This window comes from Cebidichthys violaceus, unplaced genomic scaffold, assembly GCF_023349555.1.
Source record: "Cebidichthys violaceus isolate CVI_PGR_0920_01 unplaced genomic scaffold, fCebVio1.0.p SCAF_19, whole genome shotgun sequence".
Classification (NCBI taxonomy): Eukaryota; Metazoa; Chordata; class Actinopteri; order Perciformes; family Stichaeidae; genus Cebidichthys; species Cebidichthys violaceus.
This window is the reverse complement of record NW_027176361.1, coordinates 2,849,953-2,874,952: the sequence shown is the minus strand read 5'-3', so window position 1 is coordinate 2,874,952 and position 25,000 is coordinate 2,849,953. Positions and strand designations below refer to the sequence as shown.

The 25,000-nt window shown below is 43.3% G+C and overlaps 3 protein-coding genes and 3 non-coding genes across 7 annotated transcripts in view; all 6 read left to right on the top strand.

The window, feature by feature from the left end:
• Window positions 1-6,246, top strand: part of hdac8 (histone deacetylase 8) — a 22,417-nt gene extending 16,171 nt beyond the window's left edge. Inside the window, exon 10 of one of the 2 annotated variants that reach the window (XM_068713238.1) lies at window positions 4,067-6,246. In XM_068713238.1, coding sequence (XP_068569339.1) covers window positions 4,067-4,208 — 142 coding nt within the window. In that variant the 3' untranslated portion in view covers window positions 4,209-6,246. The remainder of the gene's footprint in view (window positions 1-4,066) is intronic. The other variant, XM_068713239.1, reaches the window with a different exon arrangement.
• A 4,284-nt stretch (window positions 6,247-10,530) lies between these two features.
• cited1 (Cbp/p300-interacting transactivator, with Glu/Asp-rich carboxy-terminal domain, 1) lies at window positions 10,531-17,536 on the top strand. Its single transcript, XM_068713226.1, is given in 3 exon segments — window positions 10,531-10,709; window positions 13,617-13,968; window positions 13,970-17,536. Coding segments are annotated over 2 exon segments (579 nt in total). The 5' UTR covers window positions 10,531-10,709; window positions 13,617-13,636; the 3' UTR covers window positions 14,217-17,536.
• Window positions 17,537-20,217: 2,681 nt separating this feature from the next.
• Window positions 20,218-24,977, top strand: rps4x (ribosomal protein S4 X-linked). Its single transcript, XM_068713254.1, is given in 8 exon segments — window positions 20,218-20,248; window positions 20,851-20,928; window positions 21,477-21,507; window positions 21,510-21,656; window positions 22,886-22,983; window positions 23,837-24,008; window positions 24,095-24,252; window positions 24,836-24,977. Coding segments are annotated over 8 exon segments (789 nt in total). The 5' UTR covers window positions 20,218-20,245; the 3' UTR covers window positions 24,938-24,977.
• On the top strand, window positions 21,708-21,784 carry LOC137874983 (small nucleolar RNA SNORD61). Its single transcript, XR_011103375.1, has one exon. It is a non-coding gene; the product is annotated as a small nucleolar RNA SNORD61 (small nucleolar RNA).
• LOC137874982 (small nucleolar RNA SNORD61) lies at window positions 23,332-23,403 on the top strand. The gene has a single exon (XR_011103374.1). It is a non-coding gene; the product is annotated as a small nucleolar RNA SNORD61 (small nucleolar RNA).
• On the top strand, window positions 24,337-24,408 carry LOC137874984 (small nucleolar RNA SNORD61). Its single transcript, XR_011103376.1, has one exon. It is a non-coding gene; the product is annotated as a small nucleolar RNA SNORD61 (small nucleolar RNA).
• Window positions 24,978-25,000: the final 23 nt, after the last annotated feature.

Here is a 25,000-nt window from a genome sequence, read left to right as displayed (position 1 = left end):
TTTTCTTTCCGTCTCTTCTACTCACAAGATGAGTGATGTCACCGCGAGACACCGAAAAAAACCACCGAAGAAGTGACGGCTTCATAATATAAATATCGGAATATTTTTTTTTTTTTTGGGTCTCTGTCTCTGATTTAAAAGACAGACCCACACGTCTGCCGACTTAACAAATTCACACGAAGAAGAATAGGGCCGTAACACACACACACACACACACACACACACACACACACACACACACACACACACACACACGCATGACATCATCGGGGTGGATCGGTACTGTGCAGCTTATAAACATTGGTTTCCCTGAGAAACTGTGCAGTGCGAGTTAGTATTTGTGTTTTGTTCCGTCTGCTGGCACGAACGGACCGTAAAAGATTCCAATCTTAAAGTGGTAATCTCCAGAATCCTGTCCCAAACCCATGTTGTTTAACTAACAATGTGCACATTTCATCGTGCACAATATGAGCTCACCGCACAGTACTTTTTTTGGCGGTGAAAATAAGAAGAATACGCAATCTATTTGTAGCACATAATCTGTTTTATCTCATTATCCGCGGTAGATTGCAGACCCCACACGACGACGACGAGCGTCGAAATATTTCCAGTTGAATATGAAACAGATTTGACCGTGGCGGACCACCCCGAAGATTTTTTTGTTAATTTTTTTTTACTCGTCGTTTACTCAAATTCAATTCACCTTTTAGGCTCAGCTCTATACTCCACGGATGGCGTTCGAGCTCCGAGCGCAAATGAAGGCGTTTATGCTCTTTGCGCCGCTCGTTCTCTGAGCGCGTCCGAACAAAATGGAACCGTCACAAGTCAAAAAGACAAGAGCGTAACCGGCAAAACACCATAAACCAACGTCCACACGGTGGAGGAGGGATTGTATATCTAACTGTAAACTCAAATCACTTATTCATGGACTGCTTTCTTGTCTTTATACGAGCCCTGTAAAGAGACAAGTCGAGTATTACATGAAAACAAAGGTTGAACATCCTGTAAACAATTTGATTCGGCTGCAAAATATTTTTACGACCTCCTGTTACTACTGAATCCAAAAAAAACAAATCGTCCTTCTTTGTATAATCCCATGACATGTAAATTGTGCTTATATCCGTGAACTATTTGTGCTAACATTAGTACGTTAGCATACTAACGTTAGCATCGGATTTAGCTCTACATCATCAACCTCTACTGTACTTTGGTTCTGCTGTACTTTGAGCTGAATGCTAAAATTGATACGTTAGCATACTAACGTTAGTATGCTAAAATTGGTACGTTAGCATACTAACATTAGTATGCTAACATTAGTACGTTAGCATACTAACGTTAGCATCGGATTTAGCTCTACATCATCAGCCTCTACTGTACTTTGGCTCTGCTGTACTTTGAGCTGAATGCTAAAATTGGTACGTTAGCATACTAACGTTAGTATGCTAAAATTGGTACGTTAGCATACTAACATTAGTATGCTAACATTAGTACGTTAGCATACTAACGTTAGCATCGGATTTAGCTCTACATCATCAGCCTCTACTGTACTTTGGCTCTGCTGTACTTTGAGCTGAATGCTAAAATTGGTACGTTAGCTTACTAACGTTAGCATCCGTCTTATCAGAGCTCCACATCATCAGCCGCCACTGTACTTTGAGCTGAATGCTAACGTTAGCACTCTTCATGTCCATCATCTCTTTTACTTTCTATTTATTCCCGTATAGCACTTTGTTACCTCACTTTTGAAAAGTGCAGTATCACTTTGAGTATTTCTGTTTCCTGCTACACGGGGTATTTGATATCTTTAGGCACTAGTTTCATTACAAACTCAACAAATACACTTCGTATTATTATGGATAAAGATGCTAACGCGTCGAAAAAACAGGTCATCAAACAGCCTTTTACTACCGAGTCAAGTTATCGTTTCAGAAATAATTAAAACCAACATGTTTCTCTCCCAGAAATCATAAACATGTTTACTGTTACTATCCTCTCAATATAACCTGAATACGATAGAATAAACAGAAGATACACAGAGCGACGCTAGCGCTAAAAATATAAGGCCGCACGTGTTTTCCTGCTTTCGCTCTCTCGGTCTTTCTTATTGTTTTCCCTCTCATGCGTTCACACTGAGGCCTGTTAAGCGGGCGTGTCAATTAAAATGAGATTTTATTTTTTTTTATTAGGTGATTGTCAGAGGCGGCAGCAGCTGTCTGACCGAGTGGATTCACAACTCTGTGTTTACGAGACTGGTAGCGAGATTTCCCCTGGGACTGCGTCTGCGTCTGTGTGTGTGTGTGTGTGTGTGTGTGTCAGCAGGGAAATATGGCGGCATCTTTACATCCTGCTACTCGTTCTCGTTAATTCTCTTCTGCGAACACACGCAAAAAAATAAATTTAAAAATACACGTTGACACGAAGAAATACATCCGAACATGTACAGAGAAGACGTACGAGCACATTCAGACTCACACAAGAGACACACACACACACACACACACACACACACACACACACACACAGGCGGTATGAAACCCACCCACAGACGCTGTGATGGATGAACGTTTGCAGGTAGTAAATACCAGAGGCCCCCGTGGACACTCGTCACTTTACCACAATTTACCGTCTACATCTGGTAAAGCAAGACGGACGGAGAGAGAACTGATGGAGGGGAGAAAAAAGAAAGAATCTGCAACTTTTTCACATGTTTCAATTAATCTTTTCGTCTATAAAATATACATAAATACAAAAAAGGAGGGTGACGTCCAACCGCCTGACAAGCACCTGAAACATAATGAGGAAGACGGAGAGAAAGATGTAAAGAATATTATATAAACAGGAGTGACTAAAAGCCCGTCAGCCTCTGATCTTCTTCTTGTTTCTAGAGTTGATGAGGTCATAAATCTCAAGAGAAATCTGTGAATTTGCAGCTTTATCAAATGTCAAAACACCTCAAAGCTTCATGACACAGAGAGCTCTACCGCTGTGGAGAGTTACTTTCTCTTTGTCCTGGCAGACGTCAGGTAAACGGTAGAAAGAACGCTTCGTTTTTTGTTTTTTTTATTATTATTGTTTTGGTGGAAACGATCAACGTCACGCGGCCTCGTTAAAATGAATCCGGAGGCTTCTGTGTGTCAGAACACGACGTCCTGAACCAACACAAACAGGCTTTGGGTCAGTAAACACGTAGTCGTGCTTGTGTTGGGAGTCGCCACGTGGCTTTTTAAGTGAAACCACCAGAGGAGTCAAACACAGGGGAGCAGTGGAACGGTTCACTCTGTCCTCTCGGTAAAGACGCCGCTGTCACCGCAGGCCCGACGTGACAGGACTCCACTGACAGCTCCACAATGGCCAACAAACAGGACATCCTCCCTCACTGCGTCAGGGCAATCACTCACCCTCTGATCCCCTGTGTGTGTGTGTGTGTGTGTGTGTGTGTGTGTGTGTGTGTGTGTGTGTGTGTGTGTGTGTGTGTGTGTGAGCGTGCAACGTGTTGATTTTTCTCAAATCAGGAAATTTAACATAACAATAGACGAACAAAGCGGCATTGTTTGCAGTGCAACGTAAACCGGCGACTAGACTTTCTAATGCAGCTATTGTGTCAAAAGTGTGTGTGTGTGTGTGTGTGTGTGTGTGTGTGTGTGTGTGTGTGAGTCAGTGAGTCAGATGTGGAAATCAAATCTGTGTCCTGATGCAAATTAACTTGCAGTATTGCTTAACGTTGTAATTTCCATATCAATTCCCTTTTTGCATGCTTGTGTCGCGTTTCCTCGGAGGCGACGGCCTCAGCCAGATGTTATTTTGCATTGTGTGTGTGTGTGTGTGTGTGTGTGTGTAAAATAAATGTGTGTATCTCTGCTTCCATCTTTGGTTTGGTTTCTCTTGGTGTCTAAATCGTACATTTAGCGTCGTTTTGCATCCCGTTTAACAAGATGAATTTGACCCTTTTGTCCTCTGTGTGTGTGTGTGTGTGTGTGTGTGTGGGTGTGGGTGTGTGTGTGTGTGTGTGTGTGTTCACCCATGTACCCTCACCCCTCTCATTTCTCTCTCTTTCTCTTGTTTACAGGGAATTTAAAGAATGTGGTTTAGGAGTTGGCAGCCTCCTCCTCCTCCTCCTCCTCCTCCTCCTCCTCCTCCTCCTCCTCACAAACACACACCATGTTTCCAAACCAGGTCGATACTCGCCGTCTTTAATGAAGACAATATGAAGCGGACCCCTTCGGCCCCGAGGCGCGGAGCGAACGAGGGAGGGATGAAGGCAGGAGAAGAGAAAGAGAGCGAGAGAAGGCTTCGGAAAACATTAGCTGAGTGTTTCCAGGGAAAACAGTTTAATATGGGGGGGGGGGGGGTGGTGATGTGGTTTCTGTACACTGTTCATAATCCTTTTGTTTTTTGGAAAAAGGTTTGTGCGAATGGTAAAGTTCAGTGTGTGAGTTTGTGTTCATCCTATCAGTCGGATATTTTTTTTTAAACAAAACGGAAAAACAGATTTTTGCAGGTGTCCGGTTTCGGTCCCCCCCCCGCAGGACAGATGAGCACTAAAACAGACACAATACCAAACACCGAGCTTCCACAAAACATCTCGTTATACGAACAGAAACAGTCTGGAAAGTCCTTAAAAGTAGATCAAATGAATTGAGAAACCTGGAAAGTCTGAGAAAGTTTGGACAGTTAGACGAAGAGGAAGGTCTCCGCTTTGGGCAAATGTTGTCGTCTGTCTATGGATTTAAAAACAAACACTTTTTACCATTTACAATTCCAAAGATTTCATGAACTTGTAACGTTTTAACTTCAGGTCAATAAACAAACATGGCTGCTGCTGCTGCTGCTGCTTGAAGATTTAACGGAAGCAAGTTTTCTCACAAGGGCCGTAAATGCATCTTCAACGAGCCTCGAAACGTTTGAAGATCACTAAACAACGTCCTCGTTGACCGAAATCTTAGGAATCTTTGGGGGAAAAAATGGTGAAATCTGTTCCTCTGTTTAAATATATAGATATATGAAATGATCTCCACTGTAGCTGCCTTTTAAATGTAGCTGTGATGTCCCGAAACGCTCTGCAAAGTCTGTTTTTTTTTTTTTTTTTTTTGTGTGAATGCAAAGATCTCAGTTGTCGGTCGTTAAAATGCCGAAACGGTTCTAAAAATAGCTGCCAAGTGCATCTGATTATCTGCGGTCCTAAAACGGAGACGTCTTGTTTTAACCCCTCCAGCTGTAGCGTGTGTGATGTGGCACATCAGTCACGTTGCACAGCTGCACATCACACACTTCAAATCCACTTAATGAAGATGGAATTTTAACATAAGTGGGGGGAAAAAAAAAACATGTGGCGGCTAAATGCATCATCACAGAAATGTTGTTTTTTGTATTGAGCAATCCCACAATTTCATGACATTTCTTACCAAATGTATAAAAATTAGCTTTTTCATTGTTGAAAGTGGCTCAACTTCTGTAACCACCGTGTAGCTTTATAACCACAACACTAGCCTGTTCTTTACTTTCTGCCGACTGGAAATTAAGCTATCGGCGCGTTACAAAATCTGGTGAATCAGAGTTCATGACTTAATATCTGACGACAGCAATTTTTCTCATTTAGCGCAGCTGGCTAGTTAGCCAGCTAACATTAGCTTCCTTATTCCATTATCTCTTCATGCTCAAGTCAGCTGGCTAGTTAGCTAGCTAACATTAGCTTCATTATTCCACCACATTTTCATGCTTAAGTTAGCTGGCTAGTTAGCTAGTAGTAGTTTTACAACAACAAAAAACACTTCAAGTTCCACCATTTAGCTTTTTTTAGGAGCTTTCTACTCCATACTTGGAAAAGACAGAAAATGGACCTTGAATAAATGTATTTAGCCACTTAACTTTAATTGTGGCAACTAAAAAACATTTTCAGGAATTGCAATCTATAATTAGTTTTATCTGAAAATGTAAAATACATTTTTTCTTTTTTTTTTTCTTGCTGATTTTCCAAAGGTTTTGATTGCCTTATCTTCAACTTTTAACAATATCATTCTCAATATATGTCTGTGACCTCGCTTCTCACAAAACCGTGAATTTGTTATTTGATTCCACTTTGGATAAAACATGAAATCTTTCGTCTGAATGTTTTAGCATAAAGTTCAATTGTTTGAGTACGTATGTCGATGCATTTGTTTTCACAGAATGATGTTTTGTTTTTAAACTGTCGGCATGTTTTGATGTCCATACCGCGGGCGTTTGTTGAAAATAAAAGACAGGAGAGCATGTTGTTGTCACGTGTCTCCGCTGCGTCTTTAAGCGGTGATTTATGAAGTGTGTGTCGGTTAAAAGAGGCTTTTTAATGGAGAGCGGCTTTTTTTTTTTTTTTGAAAGAGGAACCACAAATGTCGGCCCTGTTTCCTTTTAGAAGTGATGTTACCCCTAAATTAATGGCCTGGAAATTCACACCAAATGTAGGAGTCACCAGCCGGAGCCGGCATGTGCTGAACAGAAGTGTGTGTGTGTGTGTGTGTGTGTGTGTGTGTGTGTGCGCGTGTGCGTGTGTGTGTGTGTGTGTGTGAGTGAGAGGATTCCCTGTGATCTTTATGAACACTGCTGCGGTCACCTCGGCGGTTTGAGCCCAACGTAGCCGGAGCAAATGAAACCCATTACACCGTTTACGAGTTTGGAAAAGGAGAGACGATTGAAATTCTATCTCATAAACTGGGAGGAGGAGGAGGAGGAGCAGGAGGAGGAGGGTGAGGGAGGGGTTACACGGTTACCGTGAAGAAGGGCTCTAAACATGAGAGACGTGAGACACTTTGTGTGTTTATGTAGTTTTTCGTTGCTCCGCAGAGTCAAATTGGAAAAACTTGTGGAAACTGGAGAGGATTCAGGGCACTGCTGGAATTCCTGGATTGTCTTCTCACCAAAAAAAACAAAAGTGTCTTCTGGTTGTTTACGGTTGGATATGTAGGCGCACAAAACTGATAAGACTTGACACCAAAAATCTGCCTAAGAAACATCCGTTTGTCCCGGTCAGCCGTGTTTGTTGACGTGTGGCGCGGTCCACCTTTTTGTGATTCTGTGCTCCCATCGGTTTCATTAAACCTCTTCATCACACTTGGACCTCCTGTCATTTAACTGCGACTAAATCAACAGGTTCTCCATGTTCTGGTTGTTGTGTTGAACACACCTTCACTGCTCCGAGGCCAAAAAAACAAACTTTTTCCAACGACTTTTATGCAAATCAGCAGCAGCACCTTTTATTTATTTATTTTATTGTTTTGTTTTTCCACCACAGTGCTTTGAATAGTTTGTCACCTGACTCTCGCTGTAGGTTCAGATCAACCAAAGCCTCGCCCGTCCTGTTGGGGGGAAAAAGGGAGTTTTGCAAACATTTACATGAGTCTGTTTAAATTTTGGGGAATTCTTCCGAAACAAAGCACTTTTAATACACATTAAGAAAAACCAACATGCTGTAATTAATTGTCCTGCTACGATGGAGAGCACAAACGGTTTACTTTGATTTGCATAACGTCTCCGCCCCAGAAGGGTTGAACAAAGTGGGCCTCCATCTATACCTCCTCCTCCTCCTCCTCCTCCATCTCCTCATCAACATGTGAAGTGTCTGCGGTCAATGGCGGAGGGGATTTACTCGCACAATAAAGACAGATGCCACCTTTTATCTGCTTAACGGAAGAGAGGCCGAGCGCGTGGCACTTGGACCACGGCGGCTGCGTGTTGTTGGCGCGTAATGACGTCGTCCCTCTGCAGACATGAATGGTGAATGGATTTTTTTTTGGGGGGGGGGGGGGGGGGCGGGGGGAGATTGGTGGAGGTTCCCCAACGACACTTTTGGTGATTTTCCCCCCCAAAAGCAGCCTTTTGTTTGTCTCTTATGAATAAAATAGGAGGAGAGAATCTCCTGCGACAGGGTGGTCTGGTGTTACAGATTCACTAATAAAAAGAGGAAATTGATTTTGTTGCAGCAATGATGAATTAAGAGGAAATCAAAGTTGCAGTGAAAGTTGCAAAAAGCACACAAATGAAGGTTTAATATTATGTTTGAGTGTGTTTATCTGTTATGTTTCTGTTGTGTACACATGGCTTCATCACCCAGCCACACCAAATTGTGTGACCAATAAAAGTGCAATAAAATAAAACGAGCTGTGAATACATGTTAAGGGTTTTAAGTGGCCGTGACGTTAACGGCAGTCTGAGGTTTGACTCTGATGTCTCACTAAACATGACTGAGATCTTCTCTTCTGTTCCAACCGCCACACGACGGCTGTGATAAATCACTCGGTACATATTCATCAGCGTCTGTAATCACACGAGGACGTCTCCACAACAAAAACATGCAGTTATGCAAATCATTCGCAGACCACCAGCCCCTCTCTCTCTCTCTCTCTCTCTCTCTCTCTCTCTCTCTCTCTCTCTCTCTCTCTCAATGGTGTTTTCACTTCAGACTGAGCAACATCTGCCCTGCAGAGCGGCGGTGTATAAACTCCGGAGGCTGGATTCACCTCACGAACCCGGAGCTTGGAAGGACCCTATTTGTTTTTTGTTTTTCTTCCACAGCAGACATGTTGACACGTCTCCAGAAAAAAAAGCTCACAAATAACATGAAAAAGTGGTGGCTGTGTTCCATTTAGCTGCTTCGGTTTCAGGGTCCTGGTATAGTTTGCTGTCCCGCTGTCATGGTTTAAGGGGACATTTCTTGAAAAACGATCTTCGACACACAAACTCATCGCGACAAGTTAAATTCTGCAAAACCCCGAATTATGTTTCATTTTTAGTAGAAGTGTTTTTCTGTGTTCATTTGATTTGTACAAAAAAAATGGAGATTGCTGTTAGCTAGGCAGCTAACTTGCTAATTCCACCATACATTAATGCTACATTGGTTACAGAAAAATGAGCCGAACAGCGGTCTGATGACCAACAGTCCATCCATCTCACTCTCTGCCGTTTCCGGAGAAGGGGATGCTAGCTCGCTAACTAGCCAGCCAACCGTCTCCAGAGCTGCGTCCGCTCTCTTCCCAGTGAGCTGAAACACACTTTACAACACTTCACAGCACTTTACTTGTCACTATTTTTTTTTTGTACTAGTCAAATGACCACGGAACACAGCGTTAAAGCACGTGGAATTAGCAAGGTAGCTTGCTAGCTTGCTGGGAAGACAGCGGATGCAAGCTTGCAAGCTAGCTACCTTGCTAATTCCACCACGCTTTAATGCTACACTGGTTACAGAAAATGAGCCGGACAAAGTTGACGATAGCGACGTTGTTTCCTACGTTGTGACAAGAGTGTGTGGACGAAGCATTAAGCTGTTAAATTTCAATGAGGCTGCAACCGTACTGTTGGTTTAGTTTGTATGGAAGTTAGCGCGCTACAACGCTATGATGGTTTATTTTTATTTTACATCTCCCTCTCTCTTTCCTGTCTGCCTCTTCCCTCTGGATTGTCAAATAAAGGTGAAAATGCCTCCTCAAAAACAAGAAATAGCCGACATTCATGGCAGGTTTTTAATCCGTCACAATCACAGGAAGTTAATTCAATTGTGCAACGCGACTTGCGCCTGTTGTGACTCGTCACCGTGTCGACGCTTAACAAGCACGGCTTGTTCCCAAGCTTCATGGGGGGGGGGGAAAGCAAGTCACAACTTTATCCGACAAGTTGTTAAAACCTTAAAATAACACCCACACCCATCGCTTTCTACAAGTTCTCACACGGCGGAGTCTTTTCAGCGTCAACAAGCTCCGAAGAAAAAACTATTCATTCGCTCATTCCGAGCTGCAGCTGCACCTCGTGTACTTCTACTACGGAGACCAGTTTGTGTTATGATCACAGCCGATGGGTGTGTACAACACGAATACACCAAATACTAAAATACCTGATGTTATTTGTCCCTGGAGGAAAATGTGCGATATTGGGCTGTATCAATAAAATGTACTTGTTTGGCTGTTGACAACAAATCACTTAAATTCTTTGACATTGTATGTATATATATATATATATATATATATATATGTATATATACATACATATATATATATATACATATATATATATATATATATATATATATGTATATACATATATGTATATATATATATGTATATATACTTGCCTTGCCTTCATTTATGTATCATTTTTCCAAGCTGGTGTTTTACATAAGGAAGAAGATGATTAAAAACAATTCTGTAATAAATAAAAGTGTACAAACGACGAAATATGAAGTTATAAGAGCAAGAGTGGTGAATTTTTGGGATATTTTCTAAGTAACCTAGAGCAGTTACGACCATGGTTGTCGGTTACGCTTCACATAAAACGTATATAAATACTTATATATTTGAATGATAATGTGCTCAATGTGAGTCAATCATTATTTGGTCCCCGCTCACTTGTGTTTGCCTCGACCAATAAGATCTGTCCATCCGGATCCTTTGTGAACCCATTTCCTGGTTTTGGGGATTTCCCACACACACACACACACACACACACACACACACACCCCGGGCTGGTCAGTGAGGAGAGCGCGAGGCACTGAGCGCTCCTCATTCAGTAAGGAGCTCATTGAGGAGCTGACGAACCCTCCAGAGTCTCTCCAGTTCAGCCTCTAGAAACCACTTTAACTTGTTTTTAATATCCACAACACAACTCTTTGGACTCTGCTGGACTGTTCTCTGGACTCTGCTGGACTGGACTCCTCTGGGCTGCACCGGGCTTGTTTTTCCTCCTCACAGGTTGGTGTGTTCCCTCTGACAGGACTTGTCAAGTGTGTGAATGAGTCTCCCTCCTAAAGTGTTTACATAACATTTAAATGAGGTCAAGCGGCTGTTTGTTTCTGCCTCCAGCTGAAGCTTTCCACTGCAGGAGCTCTGGTTTAAACATCATGAAGTCTCTGTACACCCACCAGGGTTTCATCGTTAATAGTAGAAACTAACGACACGATTGCATTTGTGTTTCTTTCTCTAAATGCAACCACTTCTGGTTTCTTTGAAGCATGTTTGCACTTTTGCATTCGTTGTGATTCTTCAACCTCAAACGTGTGACACCAGCTTAATATTAATTGGAGGTTTTTTTTCCAGAATCAGAATACTTAATTTATACTTTACATAATTTACATTTTTATTCTACATAATCCTTTTTTTTTTTCTCCCCAGGGATCAATTATGTATTCATGGAGCTGCACAAGTTATCGTACAGTTTAAGCATCATTGCACAAAGAGCAGTCTTAATAATACTTACAAATTTTACAATTTTTATCTTAATAATACTTACAAATTTTACAATTTTTACATTTTAAGAAGTAATTTGCGTCTTTTTTCTAAATTTTACAAACAGACTAAAAACTTAGCTGAAGTCTGTTTTCTGTCTTCTTCTTTAATTGGCTTCTCATTAACCGCCTTCACCGTGGAGTTGGAGGCAATTAAAGCAAATGGTGAATGCGTCATGCTGGGACAGCATATGGTGTGTGTGTGCGTGTGTGTCTGTGTGTGTGAAAGGGACTCAATTGGCTAGTCACGCTTTAATTGTGTAATTGAAACCCCTGTTGTTGTTGTGTGTGTAGTGAATTATTGTACTTTTATTTAATTCATATCACATTTAATGACCAAACAACAAGATCCACTTGTGTAGTTGTCGTCCGTGTGACAGGTCTTGTGATTTGATAGAAAGCTCCGGAACATCTACGAAAGGCACCTCGAGCTCACGTGATGTTGTAGAGCGTTTGGTGACTTTAACATCGCTCATCAAACGTTCACAACAGAGCTGCAGCTACAACTTTAATCCTCCGTTAATCATGTTTCTGTGTTGATTATGCATCAGAGCTAATAATAGCAGGAGGAGACTCTTTACGTCATTAAAGTAAACGCAGACGGCTTCACGGGCCAACACAGCAGCCCGACCGATACATGAAATATATATCTAGAGCCAGCGCCGATTGTACAATCTCATAAAAAGTGTTGGAAGGAAAACAATGAGTCAGGTCAGCTGTGAAGAGGAAGAACTCTGGCTCTCCTCCAGCATCCCTCCTCCACTCCGCTCGGCAGCGATGTGGTCCACTTCTTCACACTTTGTTCTCGTTAAAACACAACGTGTGTGAAGAGAGCTGAAGTCCAGCTTTTTTTACCAAGTCTTCTAACGGTTTTATAAACTTCAAAATCTCTTTAAAAAGACTTAGAATCTCTCTCCCACCACAAACATAAACAAGCAGTTAAAGCTGCTCTACTTCAATACCCATAATTCCTCTGGTTTGTGACGTCAAACCAAACGAAAGTAAACAAGATGTTATAATAGAAATAGTCACAAAATGGCAATCTGCTGGTTAATTGTCGTGATGTTTCGGATGAAAACGCCGCCAGTGGAAAGTCAGTTAGGATCCTTAATAATGCACATTTAAAACATTTTTAAAAAACGTGTTTAATAGTTTTTAGGAATCCAAATCTTTAAGTATCAAGCTGTTTTCTTTGTGCAGTTTTAGTATTTTGATTTGTTTGTGTCTGCTGGACTCAATGTGCTGGAAAGCTGTTGAGCGGAGGCACCATGTGCAGGCCTGACAGTAATCAGTCAATGAATAATGAACACACACACACACACACACACACACACACACGCGCCCACACACACACACAGACCTTTCATTGACAGCTGTTTGGTATCTTTGTGTGTGTATTAACTCTATCAGTGGAGTGCAGCTGCATGCCTGCCTGTAGCAATTATGTCCTCGCTAAATACGAGCCGGTGCTGGGAGGAGGGGCTGTGTGTGTGTGTGTGTGTGTGTGTGTGTGTGTGTGTGTGTGTGTGCGCACATATTAAGTGATTGACTTACTCAAAGGATAGCCGCATGATGTGTGTGTGTGTGTGTGTGTGTGTGTGTGTGTGTGTGTGTGGTAAAGCACACACGCTGTTTGAACTGCATGTAATATAAACCAGCTCGGGGACTTTAACATGAGCCTCAAGGAGTTTTTCTGCAAAAGGGTTTTCAGTCACACACACACACACACACACACACACACTGAAAAACACACATTTTCTCAATGTGTAAGGCTGTACACAACACACACTTTCTTCCACACACACACACACGGTCAGACATATGCTCTGTTCTCAGGGCCCATATGTATTTATCCTGCCATGTGACCCAATCACTCTTTGAGATCCTCAAAGGCTCTGTTGTGTTAGGAACTCCATTCACACACACACACACACACACACATATGTAGACCTATAAACACTCACTAACCCCTGTTAGTACCCACAGGCCTTCCCACGGTTAATTTGCTGCTCAATAGGTCAAGAGGAAAAGCAGACATCAAGCGAACACACACACACACACACACACACACACACACACACACGAGTCATGCGGCCCGCCCAGTCACCAGGCTGGGCTCGTTGTGTGTTTCTCAGACTCCGGTGATTTAAAGCCGCTTTTAAGTCAACAACGCCATGGTTGTTGCGGTCTGTAGCCAGCCGCGTGTTTGTCAGGAAACGCTGTTTAATGACCGCTTCAGTCAGTGGAAGTATGTAAAAGTTACCGTGAGGAAGTTCTAGCTGGTCCTGAACCAGGCTCAGTGTAGTCCTGGTCCTCGTCCAGCAGAGACCACTTTGACGACGTTGCGTAACACCTCCCCTCTTTCTTCCGGCAGGCTCTGGTGTTTTCCTGGTGATGACCTCGCTGTTGTTCCCTGGCACCGCCCACGCTGCGATGAAGGACCTCTCCTCCTCCTCCTCCTCTCCGCTCAGCTCCCTGCTTCACTACCCGTCCTCCAAGACCTCTGTCGCGCCGTTCTCCCCGTCCGCCGTTCTCGCGGCCTCGCCGCCCGGGTCGTCGCTGTCGTCGACGGCGCCGCTCGCCAAACCCCAGCCCTTCTGCCTCCAGACGGGGCCTCACCTCATCGCCAGCATGCAGCTGCAGAAGCTCAACTCGCACTACCAGAACCTCGCCGGGGCCTCGGCGGGACACCCGGCGCCCGGCGGCGCTCAGCGGGGATTCGGGGGCCTCGCCTCTGGGCGCGGGGAACCAGCTCCTCGGGGGGTCCGGAGGCCTCGGCGGAGGCGGGATGGCCGTCGGCATGGGGAACCAAAGCTCCGCCGCCGGTGGAATTATCGACTTTGACCCCGTGGACGAGGAGGTCCTCATGTCGCTGGTGGTGGAGCTCGGTTTGGACCGGGCCAACGAACTGCCCGAGCTCTGGCTGGGTCAGAACGAGTTCGACTTCATGTCGGACGTGCCAGCCGGATGCTGACCTACGAGAACGAGATAAACTACCGAGACAAAGAGAGAGAAGATCGTCTCTCCTCTGTTCTGTTCTGTCTCCTCCCTTTCTTTGGCTGATAGAATGAGGAAACCGAAGAGACGCTGAGCGACAAACAGAAAGAGATTAGAGGCAAACTCTTGTTTCTACTGTGCTTAAGACAGCTTAAAGAAAGAAAGCAATTTTCGTTGCAAAACAAAGTGATCGGCGGACGGTTGGAGACGTTGTTGACCTTTTCGGGCAACCGATCGGCACACCTGCTGGACTTTCCTCAGCGTTCTTCTCTCTCTCGATCAACTGAAGGAAAAACAAGGACTTTATGGTGGAGATTCGTGAAGGACGACAAACGCCACGTTTCCTGTTTTTCTTAATGCACAATGTCAGACTCCGGTCTCTGGTGGGAGACCTTCACAAAGACACCGATTGTCTTGAGAACCGGTTTCTCTCAATGTTCTTTTCTTTCCTTTTTTCGTGTGTTTGAATTAAGTTCGACCAGTCGTGTTCACAGAGCATGTTATTTAAGACGGTGGCTGATATGCATCTGGACGTCCGGACAAGGAGCGCTTCTGTGATCGGCTCTACTTTTACCGAACGTAATGAATTAGATCAAAAGGATTCGGAGCGCAGGCACCTGAATGGACCAGGTTGTTTCTCGCTCCATTAAAACGACGCAGGCCTTTTTATTGGGTCATGTGAGTCGCCGATACATGTTTTGTTTTCTGACCCGGGTCGGTGTCGGTGATCCTTGATGGCACTTCTTCCTACATGGAGGTTACGAGGCGGACGCAACCCGACTTGCAAGAACAGACACATTCACGTGTCTTGTTTTGTTTTTTCCTGTTTTACCACTTTAGATGTTTGTGTCAAAACGAGTTTGTCCCGCCCCAAAAGACCCTATTATCACCATACTTACTGCTCGCGGCTAACGCGTTAGCATCACTAGCTCCCAGCTTCTGATCGTTCTTACCGCGTCTCCGAAGGTACAGAAAACGCAAGACTTATGAAGTCAACTCTGGCGTTGTGTCCCCCAGGGTTTAAATTGACACCCAGCCATTCCGCCTCTCGCCCCCCTGTAGGCGCTGCACCGTGGACGTTCCTCCTGTAGGTAGTTGCGTGTCGGCACGGGGGCTCTGGTCTACGTATCTGTTGTGGTAAGAAGAGACCGGGGGGGCCCGAACCGTGCGGCGGCAACAAAGGCCTTTCACCGCAACCTGCCGTGTCTGTCAACCACGGGCATTGTGGGTCTCCTATCGGACCGCGCACACATGAAACAACACACCTGAACACACACACACACACACACACACATATATATATATATACGTACACACACCAAACTATTCTATACCACACACACAGGAGCGTTGGGGATGGTGTTACAGCATGGAAACGAGAGAAGCAGCCGTGAAACCGGCACTTGTTCGGTTACACACAGACTTCACGGGTTATTGGGGTTGTTTGGAGATAAGAGCGCAGGTCTGGAGATGGAAGTGTGTGTGTGAGAGAGAGAGAGAGAGAGAGAGAGAGAGAGAGAGAGAGAGAGAGAGACAGAGAGAGAGAGAGAGAGAGAGAGAGAGAGAGACAGAGAGAGGGACCGTGAGCAGTACGAAGACCACATGGTTGTGCCTTGTTCATTTATTTAGATATAAACAGGTCAGCTTACACACGGTTCCTCAACGAGCCGGCTATTTTCTCTGCACACACACACACACACACCGCCTAATGCCGGTTTTTTTGGATGTCGATTAGGGTCTCGGTTACAGTAATTCAACTTCCTTTTTCTTTCCTAAATGAAAGACGAAAAGCGGCGAGTAATTTGACAGAATCCTCTCCTTTAAAAGACAGAAAGACAGACGCTTCTCATCGCCTCCAAATCCAAAAGACAGACGCCACTGATTCTGGTTTTCCGGCCCGTCTCGTCGACTAAGTGGGTCAAAACAACATTCTTCAAATTACAGAAAGTCTCGTGTTTGTTTCCATCTGCTCTACATTGTTTTAAAGTTCCTTGTGTGTGTGTGTGTGTGTGTGTGTGTGTGTGTGTGTGTGTGTGTCTTGTTTCGTGGTCCAGCCTTGATCCCAGCTGAGTGAATGTTATTTCTGCTGTGTGAAGCCCCCCCCCCCTTGAGATGTTTGAATCGTCTGAGGTTTCATTTCCTCTTCTCCTTGACGCCCGATATTGCAGATTAACCTCAGCAGAGACCTTATGAACCAAAATATACCTCACAGCTATCTGGTGTCTCAATATTCCTCTTTTTTTCCGCTTTCAATTTAGCTTCGAACACATCGTGGCATCGACGAGATGTCGCTCAAAAAGACGTGGAAGAGATTCAAAATGATGGCAAAGAATCACAACACAGCGAAGAGACACAAAAAGACTACAAAGAGACCAAAACATCTAAAAAGAGACACAAAGGGGCTCTGCAGAGATACACTTACACAAAATAAACACAAAGACACCAAAACAACTGAACAGATACACCAAACAACGACAAAAAGACCAAAACAGTTACAAAGAGACACAAAACAACTACAAAAGACACACAAAGTGAACACAAAGAGACACAAAACTATTACAAAGGCACAAAATTAACACAAAGACACACAATACGACTACAAAGACACACAAAACAACTACAAAAGACACAAAATGTCCACATAGAGACACAATACAACAACAAAAAGAGACTAAACAACAACTATAAGGGTCTGTCTGTCCCCAATCCATAAAGACGATATTTAGCCCATTTCCACATGACAGGGATTAAAACAAACCTTCTCTATTCAGACCGAAACGATCTTTTGGAGGACGACACTCGTCCCGACTTCTACGTCCGCGTAAACCTTCGGCGGTCCCGGCAGCGGGTGAAGTGGATTTACAGGTTTCCTGGTGACAGCGGTGATTTGTGGCCCAGCGGGCCTCAGGGTCATGAAAAAATGTTCCACCGCACGAAGGGCCTGAGAAAGCCTTCCGACGTGAGCGGCGATATATCTGTCAGAGGGTCCGCGCTACAAGGCCCCCCCTCTCCACGCTCGTGAACACGCTCGGCCTCCGCTCGCCTCGTGAAACTGAAGGAGACTCTGCACTGATTTATGCATTTTTTCATTTCATCATATTCACTTTTAAACCCGTAGATTGAAGTCGTGTTGTGTTCGTCTCTTTCCGTCTTTTTTCTAATTAAATGAATATTATTCAAAGATGATTTTAAAGCACTTTTGCTCACCGGCTCTCACTTGTACATCTATATGAATATGTAAATGACTGAGATCATATTAAAAAAAAAAAAATGCTTGTATTTTTGTTACGGCTTTGAGTTGGGGGGGGGGGGGGGGGGGGGCGGAATAAAGGAAATGAAAACTGAGCTGTTGTGAATGTATTTTATTTACACGTTTACCATCAGATACATGAGCTTTAAATACAACGTAGAACAACACAGCAACACGTTGAGCTGCTGCATATATGTTCAAAATAGTCCAAATATTTAATAAAGAGTTATGAACTCAACATTATTGCACAAGGCTTCCATCTGCTGGCACGTGATGGTAAATACAACGCGGCTAATCACCAAGAACACCTTTTATTTAAGTTTTATAACTCTGTTATTCCAGTAACAATTTATTTTAAGTGTTCTGGGAAAAAACGGTGTAATTCAGGAACAAGTTTATATGGAAAATTAACAAAACTAACTTTATTTTAGTTATTTCTGTTGAGTTTAAGTAATTTGTTATTAATGTATTATTGGAAACTGTATTCCTAAATACTACTTATTCTACTTAAACACTCTGAGTTGCTATTATAGCATTTTAGTGGAATTAATCTCTGTAATTGGAGGCATATAGTTTTATCTATTTCTCCTTAGAATTAGTGCCAAATTACGTAGTTATTTGGCACTAATGATTTTCGAAGAAATATCCTCGAAAATGATTGGGAATTAAAAATAAAAGAATAATTTTTTATTGGGAATTGAAATAATTCCAAAATTTGATTTGACGGTTTTATTCTTTTGCTTCTTTTTTTCCAGTTTTTAGGGAATAATCAGTTCAGTTCTGATGTCAGCAGATGAGGATTATTCTATAATAAGTGTCTTTGAGTATTATTATTATTATTATTATTATTATTATTATTAATGTGTCTTATTTAACACTCTTCTTCTGGTCTTTCTTCCACTGAAGTTTTCAGCTCACATTGTTCTCTGTTGACTCATTCAGGAACGTAACGCAGTGCTGCCCTCTAGTGGTGATGGCAGGTTTTCACTGGACAGGAAAGGGATAAAATAACTAGAATATAACTAAAGCTGTGATTTATTGCAGGAGAAGAATAAAATAGCATAAGATGGAAATACACAAGTAAAGTACAAGTACCTGAATTTGTACTTGAGAGCGTACTAGTTCATTCCACCTCTGGTAAAAACAACAATAAAAAAATATAGGAAAACAATAACTAATACAGTTGGAAATGCACTTTTAATAAGGGTGAATTTGGCTGAAGTGTGTGTGTGTGTGTGTGTGTGTGTGTGTGTGTGTGTGTGTGTGTGTGTGTGTGTGGTGTGTGTGTGTGTGTCTGCTAAAATGTGTGAAAATGTGCTGAATACAATGTAGGTTAGTGAGTTGGAGCTCTGCCCCAGACACACTCTGATAATCAGGTTTGTGCTGTTCTGTTATTATTATAAGGTATAAATAGGTCCGTCCTGGGGTTTGTTGTTTGTTCCTGCAGCCTGAGAGAGAGAGAGAGAGAGAGAGAGAGAGAGAAAGAGAGAGAGACAGAGAGAGAGAGAGAGAGAGAGAGAGAGAGCGAGAGAGAAAAAGAGAGAGAGAGAGAGACAGAGAGGGAGAGAGAGAGAGAGAGAGAGAAAGAGAGAGACAGAGAGAGAGAGAGAGAGGAGAGAGATGGAAGAGAGAAGAGAGAGAGAGAGAAAGAGAGAGAGACAGAGAGAGAGAGAGAGAGAAAGAGAGAGAGAGAGAAAGACAGAGAGAGACAGAGAGAGAGACAGAGAGGGAGAGAGAGAGAGATGGAGAGAGACAGAGAGAGAGAGAGAAAGACAGAGAGGAGAGAGAGAGAGAGAGAGAGAGAGAGAGAGAGATGGAGAGACAGAGAGAGAGACAGAGAGGGAGAGAGAGAGAGAGAGAGAGAGATGGAGAGAGACAGAGAGAGAGAGAAAGAGAGAGAGAGAGACAGAGAGAGAGAGAGCGAGAGATGGAGAGAGACAGAGAGAGAGAGAAAGAGAGAGAGAGAGAGAGAAAGAGAGAGACAGAGAGAGAGAGAGAGAGAGAGAGAAGAGAGAGAGAGAGAGAGAGAGAGGTTTCATTTGGCGGAGCAGCAGCAGCAGCTTCATCTCAACAGGACTGGGATCGTTTCCTGATCAGCACTGAAGTCTGAATGTCATCACTCTTGTGCAACGATGTCGTCTTGTTTTCAAACATCAACTTGTTTGAATTATGTACTTTTATTGTCAAGATCATTCTGACTTTAATCTGAACTGTCACTTTATTTATTGTTTGATCTAAACCAATACAACTTGAATTTTAAGTCCATTCTAGTTCATGTTTTCCTTTCATTATAATATTATTAAATTCTGCAGATTGATATTCCAGAATCATATATATATATATATATATTTGAATTACTTTATATACTGCTGGATTTCTTAACCTATGATACACAATAATACATCATAATGTATTACTTGATTTAAATGTTGTACTAATAATATAAATAAGCAAAGTTACCAGAAACTAAAGTGTTGGTATTGAATATTTAAACGTTTACTCCACTACATTTATTTTGAAAGTTTTAGTTTCTTACTTTAGTTAGTTATTCACGATGATATACTATAATAATGTTATAAGTTCATCATCCCAGCAGTATACATTAAACACATCGCGACAGTACAACAAAACCGATCGGTAAGTATTCGGTATTGTTATCGCGACTTTCCAGTACTTTTGTCCCTCCCAGTCTGCCGTAGTCGGCCATATCATTCTAAACCGGAAGCCGGTTGGTCCTTTTCCCCGCAGACTCCAACATGGTGAGCTGTTCCTCCTCACGATTCTTCTCTGAAACAATCACTAAACATCTCTTTCTGCTGCCGTATTATCGCCAGAATACACGTCCTGGGTTGAAATCCCACGTCTTATCGACCGGTCGAGGTCTGAATTGTAACCAGAAGCATCGATGGTTGCTCTTTATTGATGATTTAAAAAAAAGAAGTGGATCTCAACCTCCACGGCTTGTTAGCTTGACCGTGGCTACCGCTGTTAGCTTGCTTCATTAAACGGGGAAACTATTCTTCAGCGATTGAAGCGTCGCTCTGAAAAATGGCGGCATTGTGAGACTTGCACGTTGTAAAAAGTTAAATCTGTAAAACTTTAAATGTGAATATACCTTCTGCTCAACGTGTGCTAACGTTAGCATGGCTAGGCCGCGGCTAACCGCCATTCAAGCCTATGGTTAGCATTGCCACCTTAGCATTGCCACGCTAACAGCACCGATCCGAGTTTACCCTCTCTTTTCCCGGGGTCCCCAGCCTTCGCTCGCCCCGCTAAACAATACAACCCCGCCGGTTCTTTGTTGTCTCCGTCCGGTTGTCGCTCCGTTATTTACGCGGTGTGTCTCTCTTCTTCCCTCCAGGCAAGAGGACCGAAGAAGCATCTGAAGCGCGTCGCAGCGCCCAAGCACTGGATGCTTGACAAGCTCACCGGAGTCTTCGTAAGTCACTCTTTATTGTCCCGTTTCTTCACTTGTGTCCATTTTTAATCATGTATGGTCTCAGCAAGCGTTGTTGTTTCAACTGTAAGGTAGCGTTGCATGCTGGGAGATGCATGCTAAATGTCCTATACCTGTTTTAAAAAACAGGAGTTTGCTCACTTATGCTTTATTGTATAGATATATTTTAATATGTACTCCATTTACTACAATATGTGTAGTAAATGGAGGCTGTATGACTGTAATGACATTAAAATCAGTGGTACACCTGATATCAATTAGTAAATATAACTTGTTTGCTGTGTATTGGAGTTTTTTTAACTAGTTTTCTCTGAGATGCGTCTATAAGAAAACTAGTTAAATGTCTCGTTAATGTGCTGAAGAGTACATATTTGTAATTCAAAAGATAAGATAGTGGAATCAATGATATTATAAGATGGTTTGGGGCTTAATAGTTACGTCCAAGCGAGGATGTAAATGTATGAATGTGGTGCTCAGACACCCTTAAAGATGATAACGCTGGTTGTTGTTGTTGTTGTTGTTGTCGTCAGGCTCCTCGTCCCTCCACCGGTCCCCACAAGCTGAGGAGTGCCTGCCCCTCATCATCTTCCTGAGGAACCGCCTGAAGTACGCCCTGACCGGGGATGAGGTGAAGAAGATCTGCATGCAGAGGTTCATCAAGATCGACGGCAAGGTCCGCACCGACATCACCTACCCCGCCGGGTTCATGGGTGAGTTCAGGCGCTTGTGCCGTGGTTGTTTTGGACGCGTCGGGTTCAGGAGCGGTGATGAATATTTTGGTTTTGATCAGCAATGAGCTGAAACTACACCACCAATTCCTCTAAGAAGTTCTGAGCTCAAACTACATCACATGTTGTGTATTTAACGCGTTATGAGGGGTTGTTGGAAGCTCGTAAACTAGGTAACGGGAGAGGTGTGGAGCTGAAGCAGAGTGTATTCCAACGTTTGACCTTGACGTTTGCTTCTACTTTAGTCGATTAAATGTGATGCTTTACTTTCCCTCCTTCTTCTTCTGAAAGTGTCCTCAGAGTTTATAAACTCATTTGTCAAGCGGTCGGTTCAGTCTCGGTCGTCACGTCTGAGTCTAGTCTCGCCGGGTCGAGCTTCCACATATTTACACTTTGGATTTGTCAAACAGCCGGGGTGTTTTGTTGGACGTCGTGATTATTTGAGACTATTTGCCGACAGAACGCACACGTGAACTCGTCACGTGTAGATTTGAGGGTAAAACTGCTTTCTTTGTTGAATTTATGTGTATTATGGGTTTGTCCCTTTTTTTTCTTTTTCTACTTTGCTCTGAAAAACACAAAAGTCCTGCTTCACCGTCCATGTCTGTGGTGTGAAAAGCTCTTTCTAAAATGTAGTTTTTTCAGTGCATCTTGTATGAAGACTCTCGCCACACTTAAAACTTAAACACTTAAACTTATTTGCTGTCGTGTTTATTTAAAATGGCAACAAAACAGAGTGTTGTCGGGTCTTGAACGGAGGATTCGTCCAGCCTCCGTGTGGAGGTGTTTCATTTCTACATCCAGGGGAAGCCGTGGCAGCGTGATGACCGCCTGTTCACACTCACCGATCACTACACACTGATCACTACACACCGATCACTACACCCAGGCCTCTTCTTCATGTGCGTCTCGGTGTTAATTGTCAACGTTGGGTCGTCGTGTTCAGAGGATAAATTAGTTGCTCAAGGAGAAAGTCAGTCGTTGGAGTGGTTAGTGGTGGGCTGAAAGTTGTCAAACAAGACGAGATGTTGCGTCGGTGGACTTTGCATATTGTTAAACTGCTGTGTTAAAATGAATAGACTGAACACTGTGTGTAGGCGTCAATGGTTTAAACACAAGATGGCGGTAAACCAGTGAAGAGGCGGAATGTGTCAAATGAAACGTGATTTGGACGCTGAGGACATCTTTGTCTTTTTTTTTTTTTTTTTTAGATGTGATCAGCATCGAGAAGACCGGCGAGCACTTCCGTCTGATCTACGACGTGAAGGGACGCTTCACCGTCCACCGCATCACCGCCGAGGAGGCCAAGGTAAGAAACGAGCGCTTCTCCGTCCACGATTAAATATTAAAATATGAAATCCTGGTAGACGGGAAAGGCTGAAAGCTTCCTGCCAAAAATCGGCAGGTTGTTGCTGGATGTTCTGCTGGCCGAGGACGGTTGTTAACGGGAGTAATCGGCACGCGAGACGGGCTTTTAAGGATTTAGTTTATGAGAAGATCAGCGGCGTTTCAAACTGATTTAATCTCTAAAAACGTTGGTTAAATGTGGTTAAAATCCTCCGCTGTGAGGAGAATAACATTTAAATTAGACACAATTTATGAGCTGGACTTCAGCATTCAGATCTACAGACAAGTTCACTCATTCTATTCAGACGGAGCAGTGATGATGATTTTGGTTTTGATCAGCAGTGAAAATAAACGACCAATTCCTCTAAGAAGTTCTGAGCTCCTGAATCCATCTTCTTATAAACGCTGTTGATGATTAATGTAGTTGGACGTTCTCTCTAGAGTAGATTTGTGTCAGTCTTTCACCAAAACTACACCTTTTATATAAAAGCCGTCATTATCCTCTCAGATTTTCATCTTTCCGACTGTCCTTGAACACATCCAAGCAGCCAAAAGTAAGCTTTAAATAGTGATATTTAATTAAAATCATTTTATTCTACATGTTCTCATTTAAAATCTCGCCCTGAATAAACCGTTTGCTTTAATCAGATTCTGTTAAAAACATTAAATTCTGAGCTCCTCAGAGCAACTATGAAGACATGATTGATTCATGTGAGACCAACAGTCAGGAGACGACAAATCAGAGAACCTTGTGCTGAACTTCAGGTTTGACTCGCCGCGTCGTACCGTCTCTGACCCTCCTCTTCCTCCCGCAGTACAAGCTGTGCAAGGTGAAGAAGCTCATGGTCGGCACCAAGGGGATCCCCCACCTGGTGACCCACGACGCCCGCACCATCCGCTACCCAGACCCCCTGATCAAAGTCAACGACACCATCCGCATCGACCTGGACACCGGCAAGATCACCGACTTCATCAAGTTCGACACCAGTAGGTTCCTCGCCGCTCACGCCTTGTTTAGAACGAGCGCCGCTTCGAGTTCTCTCGACCCTGACGCGACCTCTTCTCCCCTCCAGGTAACCTGTGCATGGTGACCGGCGGCGCCAACTTGGGGCGTATCGGCATCATCACCAACCGGGAGCGTCACCCCGGCTCCTTCGACGTGGTGCACGTCAAGGACAGCACGGGCAACAACTTCGCCACCAGGCTCTCCAACATCTTCATCATCGGCAAGGTGAGGAAGAGGCGGGAGCGCTCTGTGGCTTTAAGGGCTGGACTTCAGATCTACCCACAAGTTCTCTCTGTTTATTCAGACGGAGCGGTGATGACGGCTTTGGTTTTGATCAGCAGTGAAAATAAACGACCAATTCCTCTAAGAAGTTCTGAGCTCCTGAATCATCTTTATAAACACTTATTTATTTTATAATATTTATATATATATATATATTATATATAATCAAACTGAGTGAGGATCATCTCGTCTGAATTAATGTCGACGAAGAAAAAGAAACCTTTCCAGCTATAAATATGGAATTTATGTATTTTATTTATATGGTTTTCCTTCAAATTCTTAGTTTTTATCTAATCGGTCCAGAAACTTTTTGACAAATAAAAGCAGCAAATTTAACCATTTGTGGCCTTTTTGTGCCTTAAAATTAAACGTAACAATTTTATCAATTGTTACTCGTACATTTTTCTGAGTTTAATTTGACATTTAAGTAGCGATGGACAATAATTAATGAGCATCTCGTCCACCGTTCTCACCTTGTCCCCGCCCCCTTTCCCTCCCCTTGTCCCGCCCCCTTCCTCTCCTCCAGGGTAACAAGCCGTGGGTGTCCCTGCCCAGAGGAAAGGGAATCCGTCTGACCATCGCTGAGGAGAGAGACAAAAGGATGGCCGCCAAGCAGGGCAGCAGCTAAACACAGAGGACAGAAAATAAAACTGTTATTTACAAAAACACGTCCGTTTCACTGCTTTTTATT